The sequence below is a fragment of the Sardina pilchardus genome, chromosome 10 (genome assembly GCF_963854185.1).
Source record: "Sardina pilchardus chromosome 10, fSarPil1.1, whole genome shotgun sequence".
NCBI lineage: Eukaryota > Metazoa > Chordata > Actinopteri > Clupeiformes > Clupeidae > Sardina > Sardina pilchardus.
Window position 1 is genome coordinate 8,706,470 of NC_085003.1, and position 22,517 is coordinate 8,728,986.

Consider the following 22,517-nt stretch of genomic DNA (forward strand, 5'->3'; position numbering starts at 1 on the left):
CTGAAAAGGCTCCCACACAAACAAGAGGATGCCCAGTGGGTTTTCTTATTTAGCCTTTGGTCAAGAGCACTTAATAATATTTTAGAAGACAGTGGGACGTTTCTGCAGTCTGTGGCCAAAAAAAGGGGGTCTTTCAGTCAGTTTTCACCCACCAGCCTGAAGAAAATGGAGGTGAAAAGAAACAGACGCACTTATGCAATTTTGGATAAAGTTACCATCCTGAATGAAAAAGTTGACCCCAGGAGAGAGTCACAGGGTTTAGTATTCAAGCTAAATCTTCAGTGAAAGTGTGATACTACTGTACGTGTCAATTCTCGTGGCAAATGACTATGAAAGTGGGAGAAACTGTACAAAGGTGTGTAAGAGTACTAGCAACATGGAATATTATTACTTGAATTGATATCAAATTAATGATGTAAGGAGGTTATGAGAGAATTCACTGAAGCCAACAACTTCACATTACTGCAGACTAATTGCAATCTGACGTGAACAACTCTGTAGACTTCGTGTCACATGGTTGCTCTCATTCTCTACCAGAGTTAGAGCCACTCTGAAATGAGATTTGGTCTGGTGTTAACCAGACTATATTCAGGGTAGGCTAACACATAATATTTTTTAATTGTCTACCTAGTCTTTGCTGATTGATGGCAAGTTTCCTGGCAAATACATCCACTGCCTCTCTAGCAGGGATGTATATGGTATTTGCCACAAGACTTGAGTAACACCTCAATAAGTAAATACTGGTCTGCTTTATGCTTCCTCTGAATCTTTTCCACTCTCGGTGAACCCTTCCTTAATCCACATCACGGAGCCCTTCCCTCCACACACGTTCTTCTGCCCTTGCCCACTCATAGTACAGTACGCTGTTACCAGATCAATCAACAAGGAACAAGGAACAAGGAACAAGGAACAAATCAACCAGTTTAAAACTACAAAAAGAGCTGTGGTTACCATTGGTCCACCTTTTGCTGTTGTTCATTAAGATATGTAGTACTCTGTCAATTGAAACATACCCAGAGCAATTTTGATCAATGACGTCATCTCAATTCTGTTGGTGGGGTAGAGTACGGAATACACTGAAAACTGACTTATTCTGTAGTAGCCCATTTTGAACCCCCATCACCTCTTCCAGAGTAGGATATCTGTGGGCCATTTTGCATAGAGGTATACAAATCTTCAAAAAGAAGAACTACAGCACAGATAGTCTGGGTGCCACTGAGGGGTTGTTGTTGCCACACCTGGTGGGTAACCCTCAGAAATCCAGCAAAAGTCCCCAGGTGCTTCTTGGGCCTTACATTTGGAGTATCTGCCAGAATCACTTTAGGCAGTCCTCTCTATGCTAACCTCAGGGCCCTCAGGAGATCTTATCCATGAGCCTGCAGGGGGTTAACCCCTGCTAGATTCAAGCAGTTTGTCATACCATGTCAAATGTGTTGATTTGACACTATTGTTTAAAGAATTTTAAATTGATAAAATAAAACATCAGTTGTAAAAACATCTATTACTTGTAACTACAGTGACATATAAGGTAAACTAATCAATCCATTCTAAACGGGGTGGGTCATCTTGCACTTTCTCCTAGAACTGATCTAAGGACCTCTCAGTCCTTAGAGGCAAGTCCCACCACTCATATCTTCTTGATAATGGCTTTGGGTAGTCATTTTCCTATCCAAGTGAATGGGCAGGCATACCTAAAGGAGGTCATATTGACATAAAAGGTACATCAGGTGAATCTGCTTTTAAATTCTGAATGAAACAATATACACATCTTCCCCCAAATCATTAAAATAAGGCTAAAAGATATTATTCATGCGTTAACCTGATCACTGTGCATGCACCAACACTTGCCATATGGCTATTACCATAATGACGGGGAACTAAACGGAAGGCAAAACATCCATTATTGCCATTTCCAAACATGAGGTTGGTTACTTTCATTACAGGAAGGGATGGGGTACGTGCAGACAACTGCCATATTGATATTACAAACTAACCCCCTACATTTCTTCTTCTTCTTGCATAAATTATGAGTGTCAATGAAAAATGATAAAATCATCTATGCTACCAGACACACGAGTGGTTAAACAGCGGGATCTCAATTTTGTGTTTTACTACGTATTGTCTGTCAGAAGCAGAAATAAAGTGGTCTAACCTTAAAAACAGCCTTTCTGTGAGAGGAGAAATGAACAAATGACATGCCCTGTCAGTGAACTCTCAATATATCTCTGAAGGAGTTATGAGGTTCTGAGGAATGCTTGGATGTCCTTCTTCCACAATATTAGTACAAGCGGTTCAATCATAGAATTAAGACTATTTACAAAAAGGACACTATATAAGAACTTAGAAAAGTATAAGTGCAGCAGGGCTTTTTGATATGTTTATTGGGTGATATGTTTATTTATGTGCTTTTTATTACAATCATTTATAATATTCATCATGCTGACCACTATTGGGAGGCATATCTGGTGGTCTGATATCGTTTTGCTTATTTTTTCCCCAGTGGTCCAGACAAACGCATGGCAAGCTACCAGTACGGTATTACCAGTAAATGTCACATCAACAACTGATGTGCTGTTTGCTAGTTACATACAGAAAGCACTCTACTTAACAACTGTTAAGTTTAGTTTGTGATTACATCTGTGACTAATTATTTCGGACGGCGGTGAGTGATTGGATTGTAGCATAACAATGCATGTCTTTATATTAGGGGGGACATGCCCCCCTCAAAGTCTATTATGATTACGGCCCTGTTTCAGAGTCCTAAGACTCATATTAAACCTCCCTTCTTTGCAATGGCCTTCAGAGTCATGCTATATGGCAATAGTCCAGTTCTACTATGGTGTGCACCATGCACACTGTTCCAGTATTTATAGTAAATAGCTGAGGTTGTAGGGTATGAAAGCGCTCTCTTCTCTTCTGGAAGGTAAATCTCACTCAGAACACTCACAAGGCATTCCATACCATTCTATTCCTTGAGTTAACAATGTCTCCTCTACTCTTGGCGTAAATAACTGGACTAACGCACTCAACACCTTAGGTTAGTCAACTGGGTTCTAAATCCTCCTGAGGGTCACCCCACCAATTGGGGCGATTAAATAAGTTTAAAAAAGAACTGTGAGTGCTATCCTTTATTCATAAAGTTTATATTTCTCTACTCTTGGGCAATGCTGGGTGCAGAACAATGTGACACACGCTGTCCTTTGTCTGAAGTCCATACCCTATAAATATACTTGTGCTTTGAAGATTTTAATTAAACTAAACAGGACCATCTCCACCCACCAGCCATGATGGGTTTAAGACAAACAAGGCCATCTTTTACAGGGGGAGATCAAATGCAGCTCAGTTTATGTCACCCTGTGTGGAACTTTATGTTGGATTTCAATCATTCTGAAATCCATCTGGCATTTTGATGTGCATGTTTTGAAGTCTTGGGGATGGTAAAAGCAGAGATGTTCCAGAACAAAGAATTCTGTGGCTTTTGTTTCTTTCATCCCTGTCGGCATATGTACCCACTGCAAGAGCATCTAAATTGTTCTCTCTGACACTATTGCTATTCCAGTTGTGGCATGTGTGTCTTTATACTGTATGAGGCTATTTATTTTTGTTGCATGTGTTAACACGGGGATTTTTGTGATATTTTATATCGTATGATAATGCCGTATACTTGTAAATATGCACCTAATATATTATTCTGTACAAGTGTTCAAAAGAGCAGCACATGTAATTCCTCGCTCCACAATTATAAGCTTGCTGTAAAGTAGACTGTCTGGAGAGTTTCTCTGCTCTGGGCATTCCAGTAGGTATTAGCCAAGGACAGGCACCACTGCCACTGTACCACCCAGTTATGGGCTACAGAACTAGTTTGTACCACACACAATTCCCCCTGATATGTCAGCTTACAGCTATTCATACCAGTCTTTGTGTGTGTGTGTGTGTGTGTGTGTGTGTGTGTATGTGAATATGTCTCCCTATCCCTACTGCAACACATTTTTAACAATCTCAGTTATTAGCGTTTCCCTCCTGCAAGAAGAAATCACATGGATAAGAAAGAATAAAAGACTTTGTCCTATCGCCACAAGGGGGGGTTCCTTTAATAAAACCTGCAAGGTAAATTATAACCATGGACTTCTCAATCATTTACCACTTTAAAGAGCACATTTCTTTACGTATTTCCAACATGCACTTAAAAAGAACAAATATGTGCAGTGCTAGAAAGGTAAAGAATAACAACCTGGATTATTGGTTATATGTTGAAGTGAAGTAAGCTCACTAAAAAGAAACAACCCTACAGTTATCTCAAATTTAACGTGTGAACATGTGGGAATTTATTAGCAAAGTAGCACTGATTTAGTCAGCAAGGTATCTCCTTTCATGTAGTGTATTTTCTAAGGGCGAATTGCACTAACAATTACACTTGTTGCGTTTAGAGAGGTTGCCCGTCCCATCTTTATACTCGCACTGATTCAAAAGAGGGGCGTGGATTGGGATTTTTACCTGCACCTTGTGTACCTGAAGCTACATGGAAAGAATTTCAGATGTCGTCAAAGCATAGGAACTAGTAACCTCCTGTAGGTGACAGGAACATAATCTGCCGGCATTCCAGGGAGTGAGCGAGAGAGAACGCGAATGAGAGAGAGGCAGCATTATCATGCGAGACTGCCTTACCTGGGGGCGCAGGAGCAAGTGAAAACTCATTACTTTGCGCCACTTTGAAAGAAACGGTCGAGATAAAAGAATGCAGCAGTAGAATTCGTTATACATCTTATCTTCTGCCATTCATTCTCGAAAGTTAGCCTCTACTCAGAATTCTATATTCCACCTGCTGTCTCCTCACTATGGATTTCAAAGTACCGACGATTTTAAAGGATTGCAGAGTCACTTCAACTCGAGACAGAAGTGATTGCTGTACCTGGAAAGGTTGAACAGCGCTGCAAATGAGAACGCAAACGTTACCGTGACAATGCACAGACCCCCCCGACACTGGATTTTCAACGTGTTCTTGAGCTTTGGCATCATCTACTTGAAGCTCGGGTGAGTTTTCCAAGCAACATTCACGACTCCAAACTGTTCTCAGTTTCACTTTACTGTTGTAATTGGTTGATGCATAAGTTGAGGTGTGAAACACTGTACAGTGCAGAAAATGCGAAGAGTGCTAGTAGTCTATGTGCAGTGCGTCTTCCGTTGCTGACCGATAGGCTACATCCAAGACATTGGTCATCTTGATTCGTTATCCTCGCTGCAGACCTGTCACCGTGATTAAGTTGCATTTCCTGTTATCCGTTTAAAGTATCGACAATTAATTTCCCTATTGGCAAGTGTCATGCTTTTCATCGTGTGTTCGGCTCACCTCTCCATACCCTCTTTAATAGCGGCACTGAGTTGTATTTCCACATTCCTTTGCCTAGACAGAGTTTCTACCTGTTTTGCAATACCTCACCTGAATTCTTGAGAAAGCCTCAGCTTGTACTTGCAAAACACGAACTAAGACTTACAGTATTTCTGAGTCGTTGGATGCATGGTGTAGGCTATAGCTTAGTTATTGTCAGTGTTCTGTTGAAGAGGATATTTTATTCAAAATGATCAAAACATTAGTCTGTCCTATTGCATGCACTGCTGAATTAGTCAGCCAGTAGGCCTAGGACAGTTACATTTAGCTTACAGGCATGCATTTAAATACTTAAATGTTCAATTGCTTAAATTGAGGTTACATGTTTTAACTTTTTTTTTTTCAATCAATTTCATTGATTAAAACTGCTTGATAATGAGATGCAGGGTAACACAGGCCAGTAAAATCAGCCTAAACAAAGAATCTGTTATAATCTGAATAACAGAAAATCAAACATAAATCATAAATCAGACATTTCCCACATCTTTCGTTGTTGTCTTGACTTGACAAGATTATGTGATATCTGCATGTATCCATATCATATGATGATGCCAATGATGATGGTGGTTCATATCAGGTGTGGGATTTGCATTGGAAAACTGTATGAGAAGCGGCACTGCATGTCTGGCTGTTTCATCGAGCCAAACCTGTTTGCTCACTTCAGCGGTCTTTCCTCTGAGCAAATCTTTCATGATACCCTCTTTACTCACAATAATGAGAGGCAGCAGGTGGTGACGGACATCAGGTCTGGCTTTCACGGTTGTGTGGACAGACACCTTCAGACAAGTCCAACACCACTGACAAAATGCTGCTAAATGCACACTCAGGAACATTGTCAACATAGGCCTACTGAAGAATGTTTATGTTTCTCTCCATGTACAGTGATTCAAGTTCTTTTTAAGTCGTCTACATTAAGGCCTGCACCAGAGAGGCATGCAGTTTCCTCTCCTGTCAACTCCTCACCTCTGTGCTTGAAAAAATAAGTGGATGCCCCTGAAGTTGACACTGAAAGGTTTAGATCACAGATCAGGTGTTTGTGTATACTGTAGGCTACACCTATATGCTCTGGTTTTCACTTGGCTCGGATAAGCATTAAATGGTCTTCATTGTCTACCAAAACTTCCATGCCATCCACCCTCATTATTAGCTCTGCTTTTATTGCCAAAGCATCAAAGTGTTCCAAACCAGAATACTATTAAAAGGTGAAAATATAGTTCAAGAAAAGACAATGCAGGTCTTTCAAAGGTAGCTCATAACTAGGAGCTTATCATACATGGGTGACCCTCACATGAGAAAGCCTGCATTTTAATTAATCCATGATTTACTACCAATTACCTTATGTGCCTATTTCAGGCGTAGCCTACACTTGCATACCAGTAACACTGGCAATTGCAGGGAAAGTGAATTGTGACACTTCAGCGGTAGACCTTATAAGGAACTAGCAAAAGTCACACAATTTGTGCGATTGTGTACCTTAAGCCCGATGAGATCAATGAAAAGTTTTAAGTCCGGAGCTCCAGATCTTGTGTCGCCCTATTGTCGTTGTGGTATGTTACAAAAGTGGGCGGATTGCACTGTCTCTCTGCCCAATGGCAGGCCGCGGGTCTCATGAGAGGAGAGAAAGGCACTTTTCTGCCATCCAAAATCCCTAAAAACCATCATCATTCCGGCTCGGGAAGCACACTCTGTAACAACCCCTACCGCTTGAGAGATGCCAGACTCCAGCTCACACTCACGGCCCTGGGAGCTGGGAGCTGCATAGGAGCACCGACACTGATTCTCCTGATCACTACAGCTAATCTGGAAGACAAGTCTTTTTGTTTCAATGCACGGGAACTAAACGCGCAGCTAAAGGAATAAGGAGTTTTTATGCCAGTTTTTTCATCAGAAAGCGGCAGTTTGCTCAATCATGATCATCTTCTCATCGCGCAGTGTACTGCTGTCAGTCTACTACCCGCAGATCTTCCTCATCCTCACCAGCGGTAGCTACCTGTAAGTTCATTTAACTACTGAGTTGCATGTGGTATCACATCATATCACTTTACAACTGGGCGTTGGGCGGACTGGATTTGACAATATAAACACGTGTGGCATCTTTTTACGCCAATTAGTGTTAAGTGATCGGGACATTAACTTTTGCATATTGTCTCACCACACATTTTCACTAGAATTGTGTTGACACCTAACGTTATTGATGGTCTCTAAATGCTTTAGAGGGGGGAATAGAACATGGCTTTTCTCACAAGTGATGCTGTAACGAATGCTATTTCAGTTTACAAGTCGTCTCTCTGTCATGCATTTAATATAAACTTCGTGAATTCCTCGAAAGGAAGATTTTAAAGCAACTGAAATATCCTCAGTTCAAGTGACAAAGGAACATCAGATTCGCGTCAATGACAATAATCGCTGACAGTCATGTTATTTCCCCCAGTAGTTATGAAGTTTTTGTAACGCTGGAAAGTTGTTCATGTGAATAAACGAGGTCCACGTGGGATTGATCTGTACATATCATTATTACCTAACCGGCGTCCACTGGACAAGCCAAAGTTTTCATCCTCGAGATAAATGTGTGAGCTTTGCTAGACGTGTTGGAAGTCCTGCGGCAGAGTGACTGAAAAACAGACATATAGCCTACAGTAGGCTACGTTTCCAATGTGGACAGGTTTGGCCACGGAGCGGCAGAGAAGTTCAATACAATTGAAAGAGAGTCAGAGAGGGAAGCGCCGTCTTTATGAAGAATGTTTGTCCTGTTTCAGGCTATACCTACTTTTAAGGCTATATGTGCAGTATCATCATGACTGCTGTTATATCCTCAAGTGTCATATCATCACACATAAAGAGAGAATCCTAAACACCGACCAATTACATGCTCTCGCTAATTGACATGTCCTCCAATGTGTACAGAGGACAGATCTCCGAACATAAGGTTTGATTTTCGCTTCTAAAATAATTACGGAACTATGGTATTCATCTTACTTCCAGGGACCCCAAATTTGATGTTAAAATAGATGTGGTTTATGGTTACAGTTAAAAGAAGGCATGTCTATGTTTAGCATTGGTTTGCACATTAGAAACTACATACCATTGTTTGTTTTTACAATTTATACACAATTTAAACACAGCACATCTGATACACTTCAGGATAGAGGCCGTTTGGATTCTATATAGTCCAAATCATATAGGCTACTGAAGTTCAATTGTGATCCCTGTTTATTGCTAAGAGCCCTTTCCTATCACGTCTATTTATGAAGCCTATGTCCAAATTTCACACAATGAAATGTGTTGAGGTGCATGGAGGGTGGTGGGTATCCCTTGGGGAATTGGGATAAGAGCTGCGTTCCAGTCCAGAGGCTATACTGCATGGACGCCATCATAGTTCCCAAAAGCACTGTAACTAAACTTATGCAAAGTGGCTAACATTTTTAAATGTTTATTTATTTTATTTATTTTTTTAGTAGTAGTTTTAGTGAAAACTAAATTATTCCTGCCATTTAATGCCCAGGCTTGTATATTGCAGTGTGTTGTTGTGACACATCTGATATTGTGTTGACTGGTTTGGACAAATCATTAGTGTGGGGAAATACAATTTGTATGTTCATCGTCTCTCCTTCCCTTTGTCTCTTCTCCCTTCTCTCTTTTAAAGTCATTATTGAGCCAGATGAGACCAGAAGACAGTGATAATGACATAGTGAGGGTAAATGTCCAAATTTAGCACATCATTGTCTGGTTATGGTGCTTTTTATTGCTTCTATGGTAAAGTAATGTTGGTTAAAGTTTTGAACACTATTATCACTATTATTTGTTTCTTTGTGAATGTTTGTATGACAGGTTATATGAGTCATTGTGAATTATGTAGTTAGACATTAACATTGTTATGCCTGTTGTCAGTGAAGCAGGCAGTGTTCTTTTTTTGTTAGTGGCACTATAATCCTGTGCATAATATTAGCAGTTAAACCATTAAACAACTGACAACTTCAGCAAGTTAAACATAGTTATTTGTCAAACTTTGTTGAAAGCATAGGTAGAAATTGCCCAACAAAATAAAGCATACGTACCAAAATTGGGCACAATATTTATTCTGCTGTGCACAGAGTTTTAATTTTAACCTTTGTTAGTTTTTTAAAAGAAACTTCTGCCAGACACTCCTTCCATGTTGCGCTCTCAGTTTGTGTTAGGTGAGTTTGTCATATACAGTACCACCGTTGGGTCACATTCTGAGCCAGGAGACCTAGTAACATTTATTTTACATGTTTAAAAGGAAGTGCATTTAGCCATGAAGTAGATTATTTATAATTCCATAAACTAGGAAGTCCTTTGGGATTGCAGGACCCCATATTATGAAAAGAGTGCTTGCAAGCTGACCTTCAGCCGGATATTACAACCAGGTGGCATTTTTAATATGAGTGCCATCATCTTTTTTAGGAAAGTTCACACCAGTAGAGAAAAAACTAGGCATGCCTAACTGTTTTGAATGTGTGTCGCTCGAGCTGCTCTTGTGAACTGTCACAGAGCACACAGGATAGCGGCTAAGCAAACAGAATCGCATTTGTGCACTTTGATGATGCAGGGATTTGCGAGATTAGCTGTGGAATGTCCAGCTTTTGATCGCATGATGCAGTTGCACAGCAACATCACACTGGCTTGTTGCTGGGTGAGCATGACAAGTGTTTGGGTGCTTTGTGAAGCGACATGATGGTAAAGAGTTTTCGGAACTGTGTCATGTTTGCTGTAGTACATCAGGAGGCACTTTTTCATTTCTTCCGTCAACATGCAATAAGCAGCTCGGGCTTCATCAACACGTGTTAGTACCAGTAGCAACACATTAAAAGGCAGGTGATAACAAGCACGACTCGCGAGTGAGAGAAGCATGACAAGCTCTCAGAGATAGGTGCAGTCCCTAGACAGCCTTCCATATTGTGGGCCTATAGGCCAGTATTTATTACAATGTCATGTGGTAAACTTCATGAACTGTTAGTGAGCTAGTTAGATTATAGAATGAATAACCTATAGAATATACCTGTTGTACTAACACTATTACCTTTTCTCATAGTACAACTAATAGGCCTACTTGAATTGAATGCAACTACAACTACTATACCACCAACATGTAATCAAATTCTGAATACCACCACTCCAAATGACTGCATTTGACCACGGCCGTTATGATTACAGCAACAATAAGTTATATTAAGTTTCCAAAGTATATACACGTGCCCAGAGACTTGTGCAAGAGCATCCAGGGCTCTCAGAGAGCCTGGAGGAGGGAGCTTGTGAACCTTTCAGGGCCTCACATGGTCAGCCCAGGGAGGAGAGGAAAATGTAACACTCACTCACAACACTCACAACCATGAAATGGACATTATGTTACATGATGGGAATGACTTGCACATGGACACTTTGCTGTGTATACTCATTTGTGGTTAAGTTAGTTTGCCTATACGGCTTTATTTACATCCCAAAAACAAATCACAATCATCCAAAACAAAGTGTAATTTAACCCCAGCGCGAGAGCACAGCAAGTCATCCAAGATGCATTTGTAAATATTTCTCTTCCTCTTGCTTTGAATGAGTATGTAACTCATTCTCATGAAACTATTGCGTAGTTTCACAGAAATATGCTTAGAAAGTATTAAAAAACCACTGACTTGATGCTTCTCATATTTGAACTTAAAGATTGCCTTCTAACCTCTAACAAAGCAATATAGATCATTAACATTATTCTGTTAACATTTTGACTCTATTGATGTCATTATCTCTGTGTTGAATTAATTTTTAGATAAGAGTATAGCTGTAACACAATAGAGATTTTGAAGTTCACTATGGAGGTTACAGTACAGCATGCAATCCATGTCCAGCTTTTGATGCTGGGGCTGGGCAATATGGCAAAAAACACCCTCTGATCTCAATACGCGGAGGAGAAATGCCGATACAATATGAGCCTATGTAATAATATATTATCAAATAATGTAGTTATAGAAATCTAACATACTGTTATACATCCAAGTAGTTGTGTTCAATTAAAACACTAAAAAATGGTTCTCACAGGTCTGTAAAAATACATACAGTATAGACACCTTCTTGCACATAGAAAAAACTGCAAAACATAATCATGTACCTATATATTGTCAATATTGCGATATGAAACATTCTTGCAATACAGAAGAATGATGATGATATATACGATATGCAGTACAATGTGGTACAGCTCTGTTGCAGCCCTGATGCAGTGATTTATTTCACAGTTTTAAATCTTTTTACATAAATCTACTTCACAACACATGTGACCCATTTTGAAACGGTTTTAAGTGGTTCGGTACAATTATGGTTCTCAGATGGATGTTAATGGCAAACTGTCCAGTTTGTTGCTGGATCTGATAGAAAACAAAAACTTCCTAAGGTTCGACTTGACTTGTGGCTAACATCAAACCAAATATTTGTGTGTGGTGAATGTAGACACCAAACTTATTGTAAACCAAACTAATTGTAAACAGCTGTTAGACATGATTAGATATTGTGCTGCATAATTTATTGAAAGAGGCCTCCAGAAAGCCTTCATATTGTACCAGAAAGAAACTGTTGAAATCAGAAGTGTGCGTCCCCTGGGATTTGCACATAGTGAGTTCACATACTACATTGAGTTAAATCAGTGGACTCAATCCATGTTACATGTTTTGTCAGCAATCTATTCTACAATATTTTAACTTAATTTGGCCTGCTATTCCAGGTCTGGTAGATTTCTAGAATGATGAAATTATCATACATATTTAGGATGTTAGAAAGTTTCGTCTTTTAGTTGATTATATATGGGATATGATATGGTTATACATGCTTTCCCGCATGATTTGTGTTTTTCACATTAAATAAATGTAGGCGGCCTATATCCTTTTCAATCTCAATGACAAATTGAAGGACTATTTAAGCCACATTGAACACAAGTTGATACAGTCCCCCCGGTTAACTTTAAAAGTAATTGTCTTAATTGTTAAATAAAAGACAGTGGGAGATTAGGACATATGTATTACCAACCGACCAATTAATTCTCAGCAAAGCTGTGTGTCTGTGGAAGATGTTTGGCCGTTAGTAGCTCATGAAAGAACTCCATGCTGCATTAATGGAGAGGGGAAGTTGACTTGCAGACCAAAGAATGAGTCTTAAATGTAGTGTTACAGATATATGCCTTGTTTCAGTTATAGTTTCATTTGAGCATGTGGTTTTGTATTCAAGAGTTATTTTGGTGCCTTTGTGGAAACAGTTAATCAACAAAATAGAGGGAACATGGCTGGCCATATCCAGTTTCCAATCAACATGTACCCCTTTTGTTCCTTTGACTTTGGGGGAGCATGTTTTTGCTCTATGATTTTTTTTATGTTGGGGGTGGGTGGAGGGTTGGGATGTTCAGGGGGTGGTGGGGTTAGGGGGCTGTATGCACACCATGCAGTTCACTCAGTCCCTCACATTTTCGCTGACACACAGCTTGCTTGTATCAGCCTGCCCTGCTTGCGGTGGAACCCTCGGAGGCCTACGTCATACATCAAAGCTGGCATCTGCCTCCATGCTCTTTTATGGCTCCTTGTCTCTGGCCTGTTTGAAAAGCATGTATCTGCAGGGTTCGGTCGGCCGTAAACAGCGAGTCTGTGCGTCGAATAGTCTTTTTTTAAACACAGACAATTATTCCAACGGAACAAATGTTCTGCGGCAATTGTTACGGCCCTGTCAATACAAAAGGGAGTGATCAGATGCAGAGGTGACCACATCAGGAGGGCATCTGGTCAAACAAACTTACAGTGATGGGGTGACGGATAAGGAAACCTGGCTGCCCCCCCCAGCAGATCTCCAGGATGAAACGGCGGGAGGCGTTCTCCACAATTTGAGATCAGGGCAGAGGAATGATCTCACACACGCGGGCTGCGGCTGTATATATTTAGGGATGTCCGTTACCCAACGCGCGTGTGCAGTGCACCAAAGCCCAAATGAATCTCAAATGATAAGGGATAACATGTTTTGTTGTCACTCCCTTCACGGAGCCAGGGCAACGACATCTGAACGTGAGAAACGACGCTTACGACTGGCATATTTGCACCCGGCGTTTCTCAATTCAGCTCATGCCTGGAAACAATTCGAGCAATGTTACCTAACAATTAATACAAAAACCTCAGCTCATTTTGAGGAGTTCCGTGCCAAACCAGTGTGGGGAAGGGCTTGTCAGTAAGCAAATAAACAAAATATCATTTCCCTCCGTATTTGCCCTGGCGCTGCCACATTCTTTTTTTTTTTTTTTTTTTCAGTTTTCATACTGGAGGCCCCTCAGCCAATACCGCCCTCTGATGAGCTGCGAATGGACTAATAAATGCTAATCCTTGGCAGGATGTGTCAAGTCAGTCTGCTTCCCAGACCCTAACTTATTGTTTTTTTGTCTCTGCCTATTCCTCTCACTCTCTTTCGCAGGGCCCTTTCCTCTGTGGTGGCTCTGGGTGCCAATATCATCTGCAATAAGATTCCTGGGCTGGCCCCGCGCCAGAGGGCCATCTGTCAGAGCCGCCCAGACGCCATCATCGTCATTGGGGAGGGCGCGCAGCTGGGCATCAATGAGTGTCAGTACCAGTTCCGCTACGGCCGCTGGAACTGCTCGGCTCTGGGGGAGCGGACCGTCTTTGGGCAGGAGCTTCGAGTAGGTCAGTCTGCACTCATGGGGCCACTGGTGGTCCATTGTTTGTCCATCACTTTTTAGGTGTTTTATAGATGGGCCTAGTATCCTATTGCTCATATTTGTATGGTAACTTTTGAATCATGATTCCTCTATGGTTGAGTTTGTATTACTACCTGTTGCACACTGTTTTACCCACTGTTTTGACAGCGTTTTTTAGTCATGCTGAAAGGAGTCTAGGTCTCTCGTCCATAGTGTGGGTCACCACAAGATAAACCATAGTGTCAGACAATGCATAGTAATGCTTTAACTAATGGCACAAAGTCCAACCACATGCGTTATTCTTGCAGTCATATAGTGGTATGTGTATTGTGGATGAAACAGGTCCATGTCAAACAAACGCCTTCCCATAATCATTCAAAACATTTGTCCAATATTGTTTTTCAATACATTGTTGTTGACTTAATATTTGAATTCAGTTCATGGTTAAACCCATGGTTGACATCGCTGGCTGTACAAAAGACATGGAATAGCAACCAAAAGCCTTAAGTTTAATGAAGAAAAAAGATGGATGAAAAATGATATTGCAAATCAGGGGACAGCTAATGGTATTATTTCAGAGCTTTGTTGAACTAAAACAGACGTACACATCTGTTGTTAATCTTATGGTTATGTCCAAGCCTGATCTCTGTATGAGTGTCTGTGTGTGTGTGTGTGTGTGTGTGGTGTGTGAAAGAGAGAGAGCGAGAGAGAGAGAGAGAGAGAGAGAGAGAGAATGTTTTGGGGTACAGTCAAAATTAGCTATAACCAGAGCAGCATTTACATTTTGCCTTTCCTTTGTTCATAATATGGTTCTATAGACGAGTTGTACTTTTTTACAGACGGGTTTTATACAATTCCTTTCATTTAGAAATGTTGTATAGCTTTTTAAGTGTGGTTTGAGTATTGTTTAATCCAAAGGCACTGTTAACAATCATCCATTTTAGCGACATCTGACACAAACCCAGAGCCTCGGAATGTATTAGCCTGTTTGGCATTTTTGTAGTGAATCTTTGATGTTTATTTTTTTCTTTATTGTGTCTCGGAGACACTGTGTCGTACTAGTGTCTCATGTATTTCCAGGAATGTGTTCTCCTTCTTCACAATAGCAATATAAAAAACATGCGCATAAACTTCATACTCAAGAATGTATTTGTATTTACTTTATGGTGCCTTTTTTATTTATATATGTGGTGGTAAAATGATTAGCTGTAGCATTTAGGTGGCATATACAGTATGTATGCTAACCATATTCAATGTTTGTGATTGTAGACTTTTGTCTGGCCAGCCAAAATGGCATCACCTCTGACAATTCCGACAGTTTCCGACAATTCGTGGTCCACATCTGCAATACAAATCTCCACAGTTATTTTAGGTCATAATGCTTTGACGTACGTTACATCAAGACATTTTTGGGGTCATTTGTTTGCTGTTTGCATCTTTAGTGATCTCTTTCACTCTGCATCGTCAGGTGGAAAGGAAGCGTGACGGGTGGACAAATACTGCAGAGGGGCACTGACAGTGATATTTAATGTCCCATAAGGCAATCTTGAACAACCACACTGACCACAGCTATTACTTCCCAACTTCCAGTTTGGGGATGTGGAAAAACGGCTGCATTTGGTGGTTTCAGTGGACACCTCACTGTGAACAGGGTTCCCCTGGGCTGGTGGGTGTGGCAGACCTGGTCATGCATGAGTTCAAGCATAACTGTTTTGTGTACTTGACTTTCGAGTGTGTGTACAGCATGCAGATGTGTTGATTCGATTGAATCAAACATGTAATCCCATCCTTCGGATGGCATTGGTTTGCAGCGCGCGGAATTGATTGCACTTTAGAGATAAATGCTCGAATTGGTTCCAGAATCTTCAAATTCCCACATAATCAACTGCAAGAGAGACGGGGGGAAAAAGCAACTCGCCCCGTCTGCGTTCAGTAGTCTTTTCATGTCAATCCCCCAAATTATGACCACTAAACCTTTTCTCTTCCCAGCGATCCAGTCTTAGCTTTGGATTGGCATAGAGATTCCACTGTTTTTCAAGAGTTAAAGATCAAGGAACCGCAAGGCTAATGCCTTCTCTCCGCGCTGCCTGCATTTGGCCGGAGTTGGTCAGTTTGGACAGCTTCAGTAGTATTACCGTTGGCTTTCCAGGAAGGTACACATTAATAGTTGGGTTATTGAGTACTACTGAGCCACTAGATTTAGCAAAAAAAAAAAAAAAAAATCTCGATTCAAGGATTCAGTTTCAGGAGAAGAAAAATCGCCCTAAACAGAGGGCGCTTGTGGCAAGTGATGCATGCCCCAATACTGGCAGTGCCTCCTGAATAAATGTTGCAGAGTGGACGCGAAGATGGGGCCAGTACCCTGCATTAGGGCTGTGTGTCCTTCAGCAGTTTTGACCATTGTGCTGAGAGGTGGTTGGCTTTTCCATCATGTTCAATAGTGACAGGTTGGCACACGGAACGCTGATGGAGGGCAACCTATTTCAGGCGACTATCAAACAAAGGAGGGGCAGCCTTGCTTTTCATTCTCGTGCCATTTTTGAGTATGTGCAATTACATAATGAGAATTCTATCATCGTATTATAAATGTTTTGGAATTTTAAGCTTCATCTTGAGAACAATTTGTCGCCTAAAGACTTCAGTGACCATTACTTTTCTTAATATAACCTTCACTATTGATACAAAAGTGGGATTTCAGCCGTTAATATGGCATGCCATCAGCATCCACTCAGCTGACTCAACTGACTGCCCAACTTCTGTAATGGCATGTCCATTTATCAGCCATACCGTGAGATGTCCTTATCTAGAGAAACCTGAGAGTAAGCCAACATATACTCATTTTTATTCCAAGCCGAGGAGTGCCTCCATGCCCAGAGAAGGTATTATGCAATTTGTAACGTAGTACCACTCAGCTCAGCAACACGCCTAAGTAATGCTACCTTGCTGTGAGGAGTCACCAAAGATTTGATGGCTCCCAGACTTTGTAAGAAACTGCAGGGCCTTGTCCTCCTGGCTTATTCCAGACTGTAAGACTCAAGTGTTCACAGAGGATTAGATGTTGATAAGTAAAGTTCTTGGGACATTATGAGTAAATTTTTGTGTTTCAGGATGAAACTTGGAACGAACCTGAGCTGTGCTGTTAATATAAATATAACTGACCATTTTTAAAGTTCATGTTAGTTGTTCTGGCAGCATTCTTTTCTCTGTGTTCCAAACAGCACGGTGAAACCATCAACAACATGAAATATGACTATGCCCCTGCTACATTTTGTTTAACATTTTATCTTTATGTTGATACATACGATTTCATGAAAAGGGGATAGTTACACAAGGGAAATATTTAGCCTTCTCAGTCCTTTCCCAGTGCACAAGAGGATGCATCAGGGCAGATTTGTACGAAAAGTAGTATGACTTGGACTGCATCAATTCTTACTAAAACTATCTGAACAAATCTGTTTAGTATTTATCATCAGTAAGTGTGTTTCTTGAAGGTCAAGTAACAACATTACAAGACTGGAATGTTGTCCAAGCAAGTAGTTCATAGTATCACCAGTCTCTCAAGTCATGGCTCTAGTTTTGTCACTTCAGCCTATCTAGTGACCTAATATGTCCATGATTTGTAGGAAGTTCTCTCCCAATCATAAGCTATCAAGCAGCTTGGCCTCTCGCTTACCCCTCTGTGTGAGTGTGTGCATGCATGTGTGAGCTTGTTGCAACGCCCATTTACTTGGCGCAGACCTGGTCTGGTCAGGCAGGGTGAGTTATGGCCGAGTGTGGGTGGGGGTGGGGGGGTGCTGATATGGGCAGAGCACTCCACGGCACGGTGACCATAAGCAACGCGCTCAGGCCCTCACATCCCTGTTTGGCGGCCCGGATCTCCAGCCGGACCAGGGGGCCGGGAGCAGCAGAGCAGAGCACGGCCTGGAGACTCCCCTCTCCTTTGGCTTGCTCAGGAGGCTATGGTGGTGTGGATGATGAATGCCACGACATTGATATCATCCCACCCGCTCCCCCCCAAACTCGGCTGACTCCCCCTCCTTCTTGCAGCAGGGCTGGCTGTGTGTGAGGGCTAAACAAACGTCTCCGCAGATAAAGGATGTGTAAGTCATCAGGTTCAGGGAAAGCCACCTGAGGGGAAAGGGTCCCAGACAAGCACATACTTGATCAGGAGGGGGGAGAACATTGAGATGAATGAAGTGAATTAAGGTCCAAACTAGGGTGTTTATTGAGGTGTGGGAGAGATGAGAGATGGCTGTAGGAAGTCTGTTGTCAGTGAAGGCTGCCGCACAGTTTGATAGGATTTGTGGACTTAAATCATACCCTGCCGTTTGTGTTCTTGACTTCAATGACTGACTGCATGTTCAATAGAAGTAAAAAAAAAACATCTCAAGTGCAAACAATGAATCATCGATAAGAGGGTTTGCCTGGAAATGCAAAGTATGCCGACTATTATACAATCTCACAGGACCTCACCTCACGTTCACCTTGCAAACACGGAAGAGCAAATCTGATTTATAGTTAGGTGGACAGACTGCAGTGTTCTGGATTCTTTGAGTTTTTTTTCATTTTGTTTTATTTATTTTTTAACTTTGGAAGCCACCCCAGTGCTCCACAGTAAAGGGGAGCCCATTCCTGTGGATTATTTGTCTTGATTGTGAGGGCACTGACTTTGCATCTCTATCTCTGTTTCTGCTCATCTCCTCCTGTGATTATATTTCACTGCCCATTTGTTTGCGTATTGGGACACTCGGTTGAAATAAAAAAACAACAACAACAAAAAAAACATCAGCACTCTTTTGTGTCTGACTGAATGTTAATATCAAAGCCGCAGCAGAGATTGATCAAATCAAGGTCATTTTACAGATGATACTGTAGATGGTTTTGTCGGTTTCCTCATAAACATTGTGGTGAATGCTCAGAGTGCCTGAGACGCTTGCTTGGATCTGCTGTATTTATTTTCCATGGGATTGTCATTCCTGAAGAATGCTGCCTAATGGATGACTCTTAAAAACAATTCAGAGTACTATTGTTTTGCCTCACTTTTTGATGATCAGCTACTGAATATCAGGGTTGCCTTTAGTTGTGAAAGCCTGACAAAAGAAACACAGACACACACACACACACACACACAGACACAGACACACACACACACACACACACACACACACACACACACACAGGCACAATCAAAATTCTTTTCCTTCTTTGTTTTCTGAAGCAGGATTACTTTTTAAAGGAGTCCAAGATGGCCTGGATAAACTCAGACTGCATTGTTAAACAGATTGTAATTGTTAAAGATTGATGGATGTGCATAGTCTTTGAGTGGTGTAGGCACTGCGATGCTGTAAATCAGTTGTTTATTTCAGCCTGCCTTTGGTGCCTGTCATCTGAATTATGATGATGTCTCTGATGTGCCATAAGTTGAAAATGCAAAAAAAAGAACCCAAATTTTCCAAATTGGATGGATCAATGGACAAGTTTCCTTCATTTTCTTTGAATCAGTCTTTCTTAACTTGCGGTGAAATGATACCCTTATGGAATGCAAATGCAATAGTTTTGTCAAATCTGAACTTAATTGCAAATTACTATCCTCTGAAAGCTAACGATATATCTCAATACTCCGTTATGCTGAAAAACACACACATGTGGTTTAATTTATGCATGTATTGTATGATTTTTCCAAGTCAACTAATTTAAAGGAAATGCATTTTGAAATATTAATTTTAACCATCTGCATGTTTTCAACACACCCCCACTTTCTTTTCACTACAATTTTGATGTAGACATTAAAAGCGGAACATCAAATGAGATGAGAAACATCTTTCCTTGAATGTCAACCTTCGGAAAAAGAAAAGCTTGTTTGCTCCTAAAGATGAAAACACAAAGTGTTCCGCAGCCCCCGCTGCCACTTGCCGAGCCTGTGAGAGAAACGAAAACGTCCCATTAAACTAAGTACAGTAAATTAGGCAAGAACGAATGTGAGGAGTCAAAGTTTATGCAGGGTGGTGGTCCCCCTCCCTATTTAGAGAGTGTGTGTGTGTGTGTGGTGGATTTTTCAGAACCACATATTTCTTCTTTGAGACGAGTGCAGATAGTCGGACTCAGTAATTAAATTCTTGCTAAAGTAATGATTTGGTGCGCCTCTCATTGCACAAGCATCTAGTACCTCATAAATTCAGTGCCAAAGCCAAGTGTTATCCCAGGGAGCTGGCCAGCTCAACAGAATATTCAGGAATGCATTTCTCCGAATGCCTTTATGCTGTTGTTGTTGTTGTCTGAGAGGCATGCATAAGACACCGGTAACTTTGCACCGAAATGTGCCTTACACCTTCCATGCAATTGAGGCCCTTACATAAAGGACCTCCTCCCTCTCCCTCTCTCTCTCTCTCCCTCTCACTCTCTCTCTCTCTCTCGCCCACCCATTAGCATTACAATTTGCAGCCCTCCCCGACAAAAAAAACGTGCAATGTGATGAGCCACTTGTACAAAATGGAGGAGGCCTCACGCCGCCAAGTAATTCATGAGGAAAACCCTTTGGAAATGATGCATATCTACCGCCGCGCCACGCAAGAGTGGCGCTGTATAAAAGGCTATTTTAGACTTATCATCATGTGGGTTAGGCCCCGTCCTCCATCGCCTGCCCGCTCCGCTGGAGCCAGAGCAAACACGAGTAGGACGCGGACAGACGGAGGCTCGGAAACACGTGGGCTCCGTGACCTCCTAAGGGCTTATCAGGTAGAGAGTGTCCTGTGGGAGAGCAGGAGATAGGAAAGGCCAGAAGATGGGTTTGTGCGATTGTTGTGACTCAGAGAGGGATTTCATGTGAGCATACATACAGTTTGTATTGGGTGTGGCTGCATTGTGTGTGTGTTTGTGTCTGGATTTATGAATATGTCTGTGTGTGTTGGAGGTATGTTTGTGTGTGTATTTGTATGAATCGTTTGTATATGTATGTCTGTATGTATGTGATCCACATGTGTGCCTTGTGTATGTGTATGTGTGTGTATGAGCTGTGTTTGTGCTTGTCTGTATCTGTGTCTCTTTGTATCTGTCTGTGTGTGTGTGTGTGTGTGTATATGTCAGTGCATGCGTGTGTTCCTTGTCTGACCTTCAGACAGACAGGGCGGGGGACTTGCTGACGAGGCTGGGTGGTCAGTGGGGCGGACGGCGGATGAGTGGGCTTGTCCCTGGCTGCCCCCCAGCCCCAAGAGGAGGCCCACGCTGGGCCGAGCTGAGCTGTGAGCTGGGGCTGGGGCTGGGGCTGGGGCTGGGGCTGGGGCTGTGGGGCTGGGGCCGGGGCCGGCCTGGGTCGGTCCGCGCTGCGCCGTGCCGGCCGGCCGAGCGGCTGGCCAGCCGGGGCCGTTCCACTGTTTATCGCCTCTGATCTGCGTCTGGCTGCGGAGGCGAGGGAACAGGATGTGAGAGGATCATCGCCACCTCAAAGCACTCTTTGTCCCACACAATCAGATCGCCAACTGTATTCACTGTGCCGAGCGCGGAATCGGACATTCATAAGTGCCTACAATCACAACGTCAGCGCCGATAAGGGCAGGGTAGGAACGAGGGGAGGGGGGGACATGGAAGGGAGACGCTGCTTGATGCTTGGAATCTGCGGTGATCTTTAACCCTTATCTACCCTGTTGGATGCTATGGAAATGCTGGCTTTTGCATTTTAATGGCCCACCATGGGAACAATCAGATATCTGTGGTATAGGACCTAGAGCTATGGAATTGTGGAATGTGGAACTATGAGGTTGGTCAAATGGCAAAGCGATATCATTTTTTTTTCCATGGGTTTGTTCTGGATACTACCACTTGCTCCGCTGCGTAGGTAGCAGACACCCTGCTGTGGCGGTGGAGACCAAGTAGGCGGCATGCAGTCAACAACATCTGAACGGTAAAGCCCCACCGCTGACCTCAGATGAACTCTCGCCCTGGTCAAATGCGTGCGCTGGAGTGGAACGGCCTGGAAGAGCTAATGGCTCACAGCACTTAGCTTCTTTTCATATCAAATAAAGGTCCCTCGGTGGCCTTTCTCACAGGGGGCACATGCAAAGGCAAGCTACCTGTTTGCCTGGTGGCAGAGGGAAACCGAGAGAGGGAGAGAGAGAGAGAGAGAAAGAGAGAGAGAGAGAGAAAGATCAGTGAGCGCCCGTTCAAACACAGACGTGTAATGAGGGGTTTCGAGGCAACAGGTTTGCAGTGAGCTTTTAGCCCTAATAACAGGTTTCTGTCCCATCTGATGAGGTCAAGAGAGAGACTTTCCATTATGTCACCAAGCCCTTTACCTTTCATTGTCAGGCCGCAGTGTATGTGTGTAATGTGAAAGACAAACATGTTAGACATGACAGACGCACTCACGCACGCACACTCACACACACACACTCTCTCTCTCTCTCTCTCTCTCTCTCTCACACACACACACACATGCACATACACGCGCCC

General features: G+C 42.2%; 1 protein-coding gene across 2 annotated transcripts in view; it reads left to right on the plus strand.

Moving 5' to 3' along the window:
- The first annotated feature begins 4,613 nt into the window (after positions 1-4,613).
- wnt7bb (wingless-type MMTV integration site family, member 7Bb) overlaps positions 4,614-22,517 on the plus strand; it is a 30,793-nt gene continuing 12,889 nt past the window's right edge. The window contains exons 1-2 of one of the 2 annotated variants that reach the window (XM_062547594.1): positions 4,614-5,031; positions 13,832-14,058. In XM_062547594.1, coding sequence (XP_062403578.1) covers positions 4,961-5,031; positions 13,832-14,058 — 298 coding nt within the window. In that variant the 5' untranslated portion in view covers positions 4,614-4,960. Of the gene's footprint in view, positions 5,032-7,084; positions 7,379-13,831; positions 14,059-22,517 lie in introns of those variants that run through there. The other variant, XM_062547593.1, reaches the window with a different exon arrangement.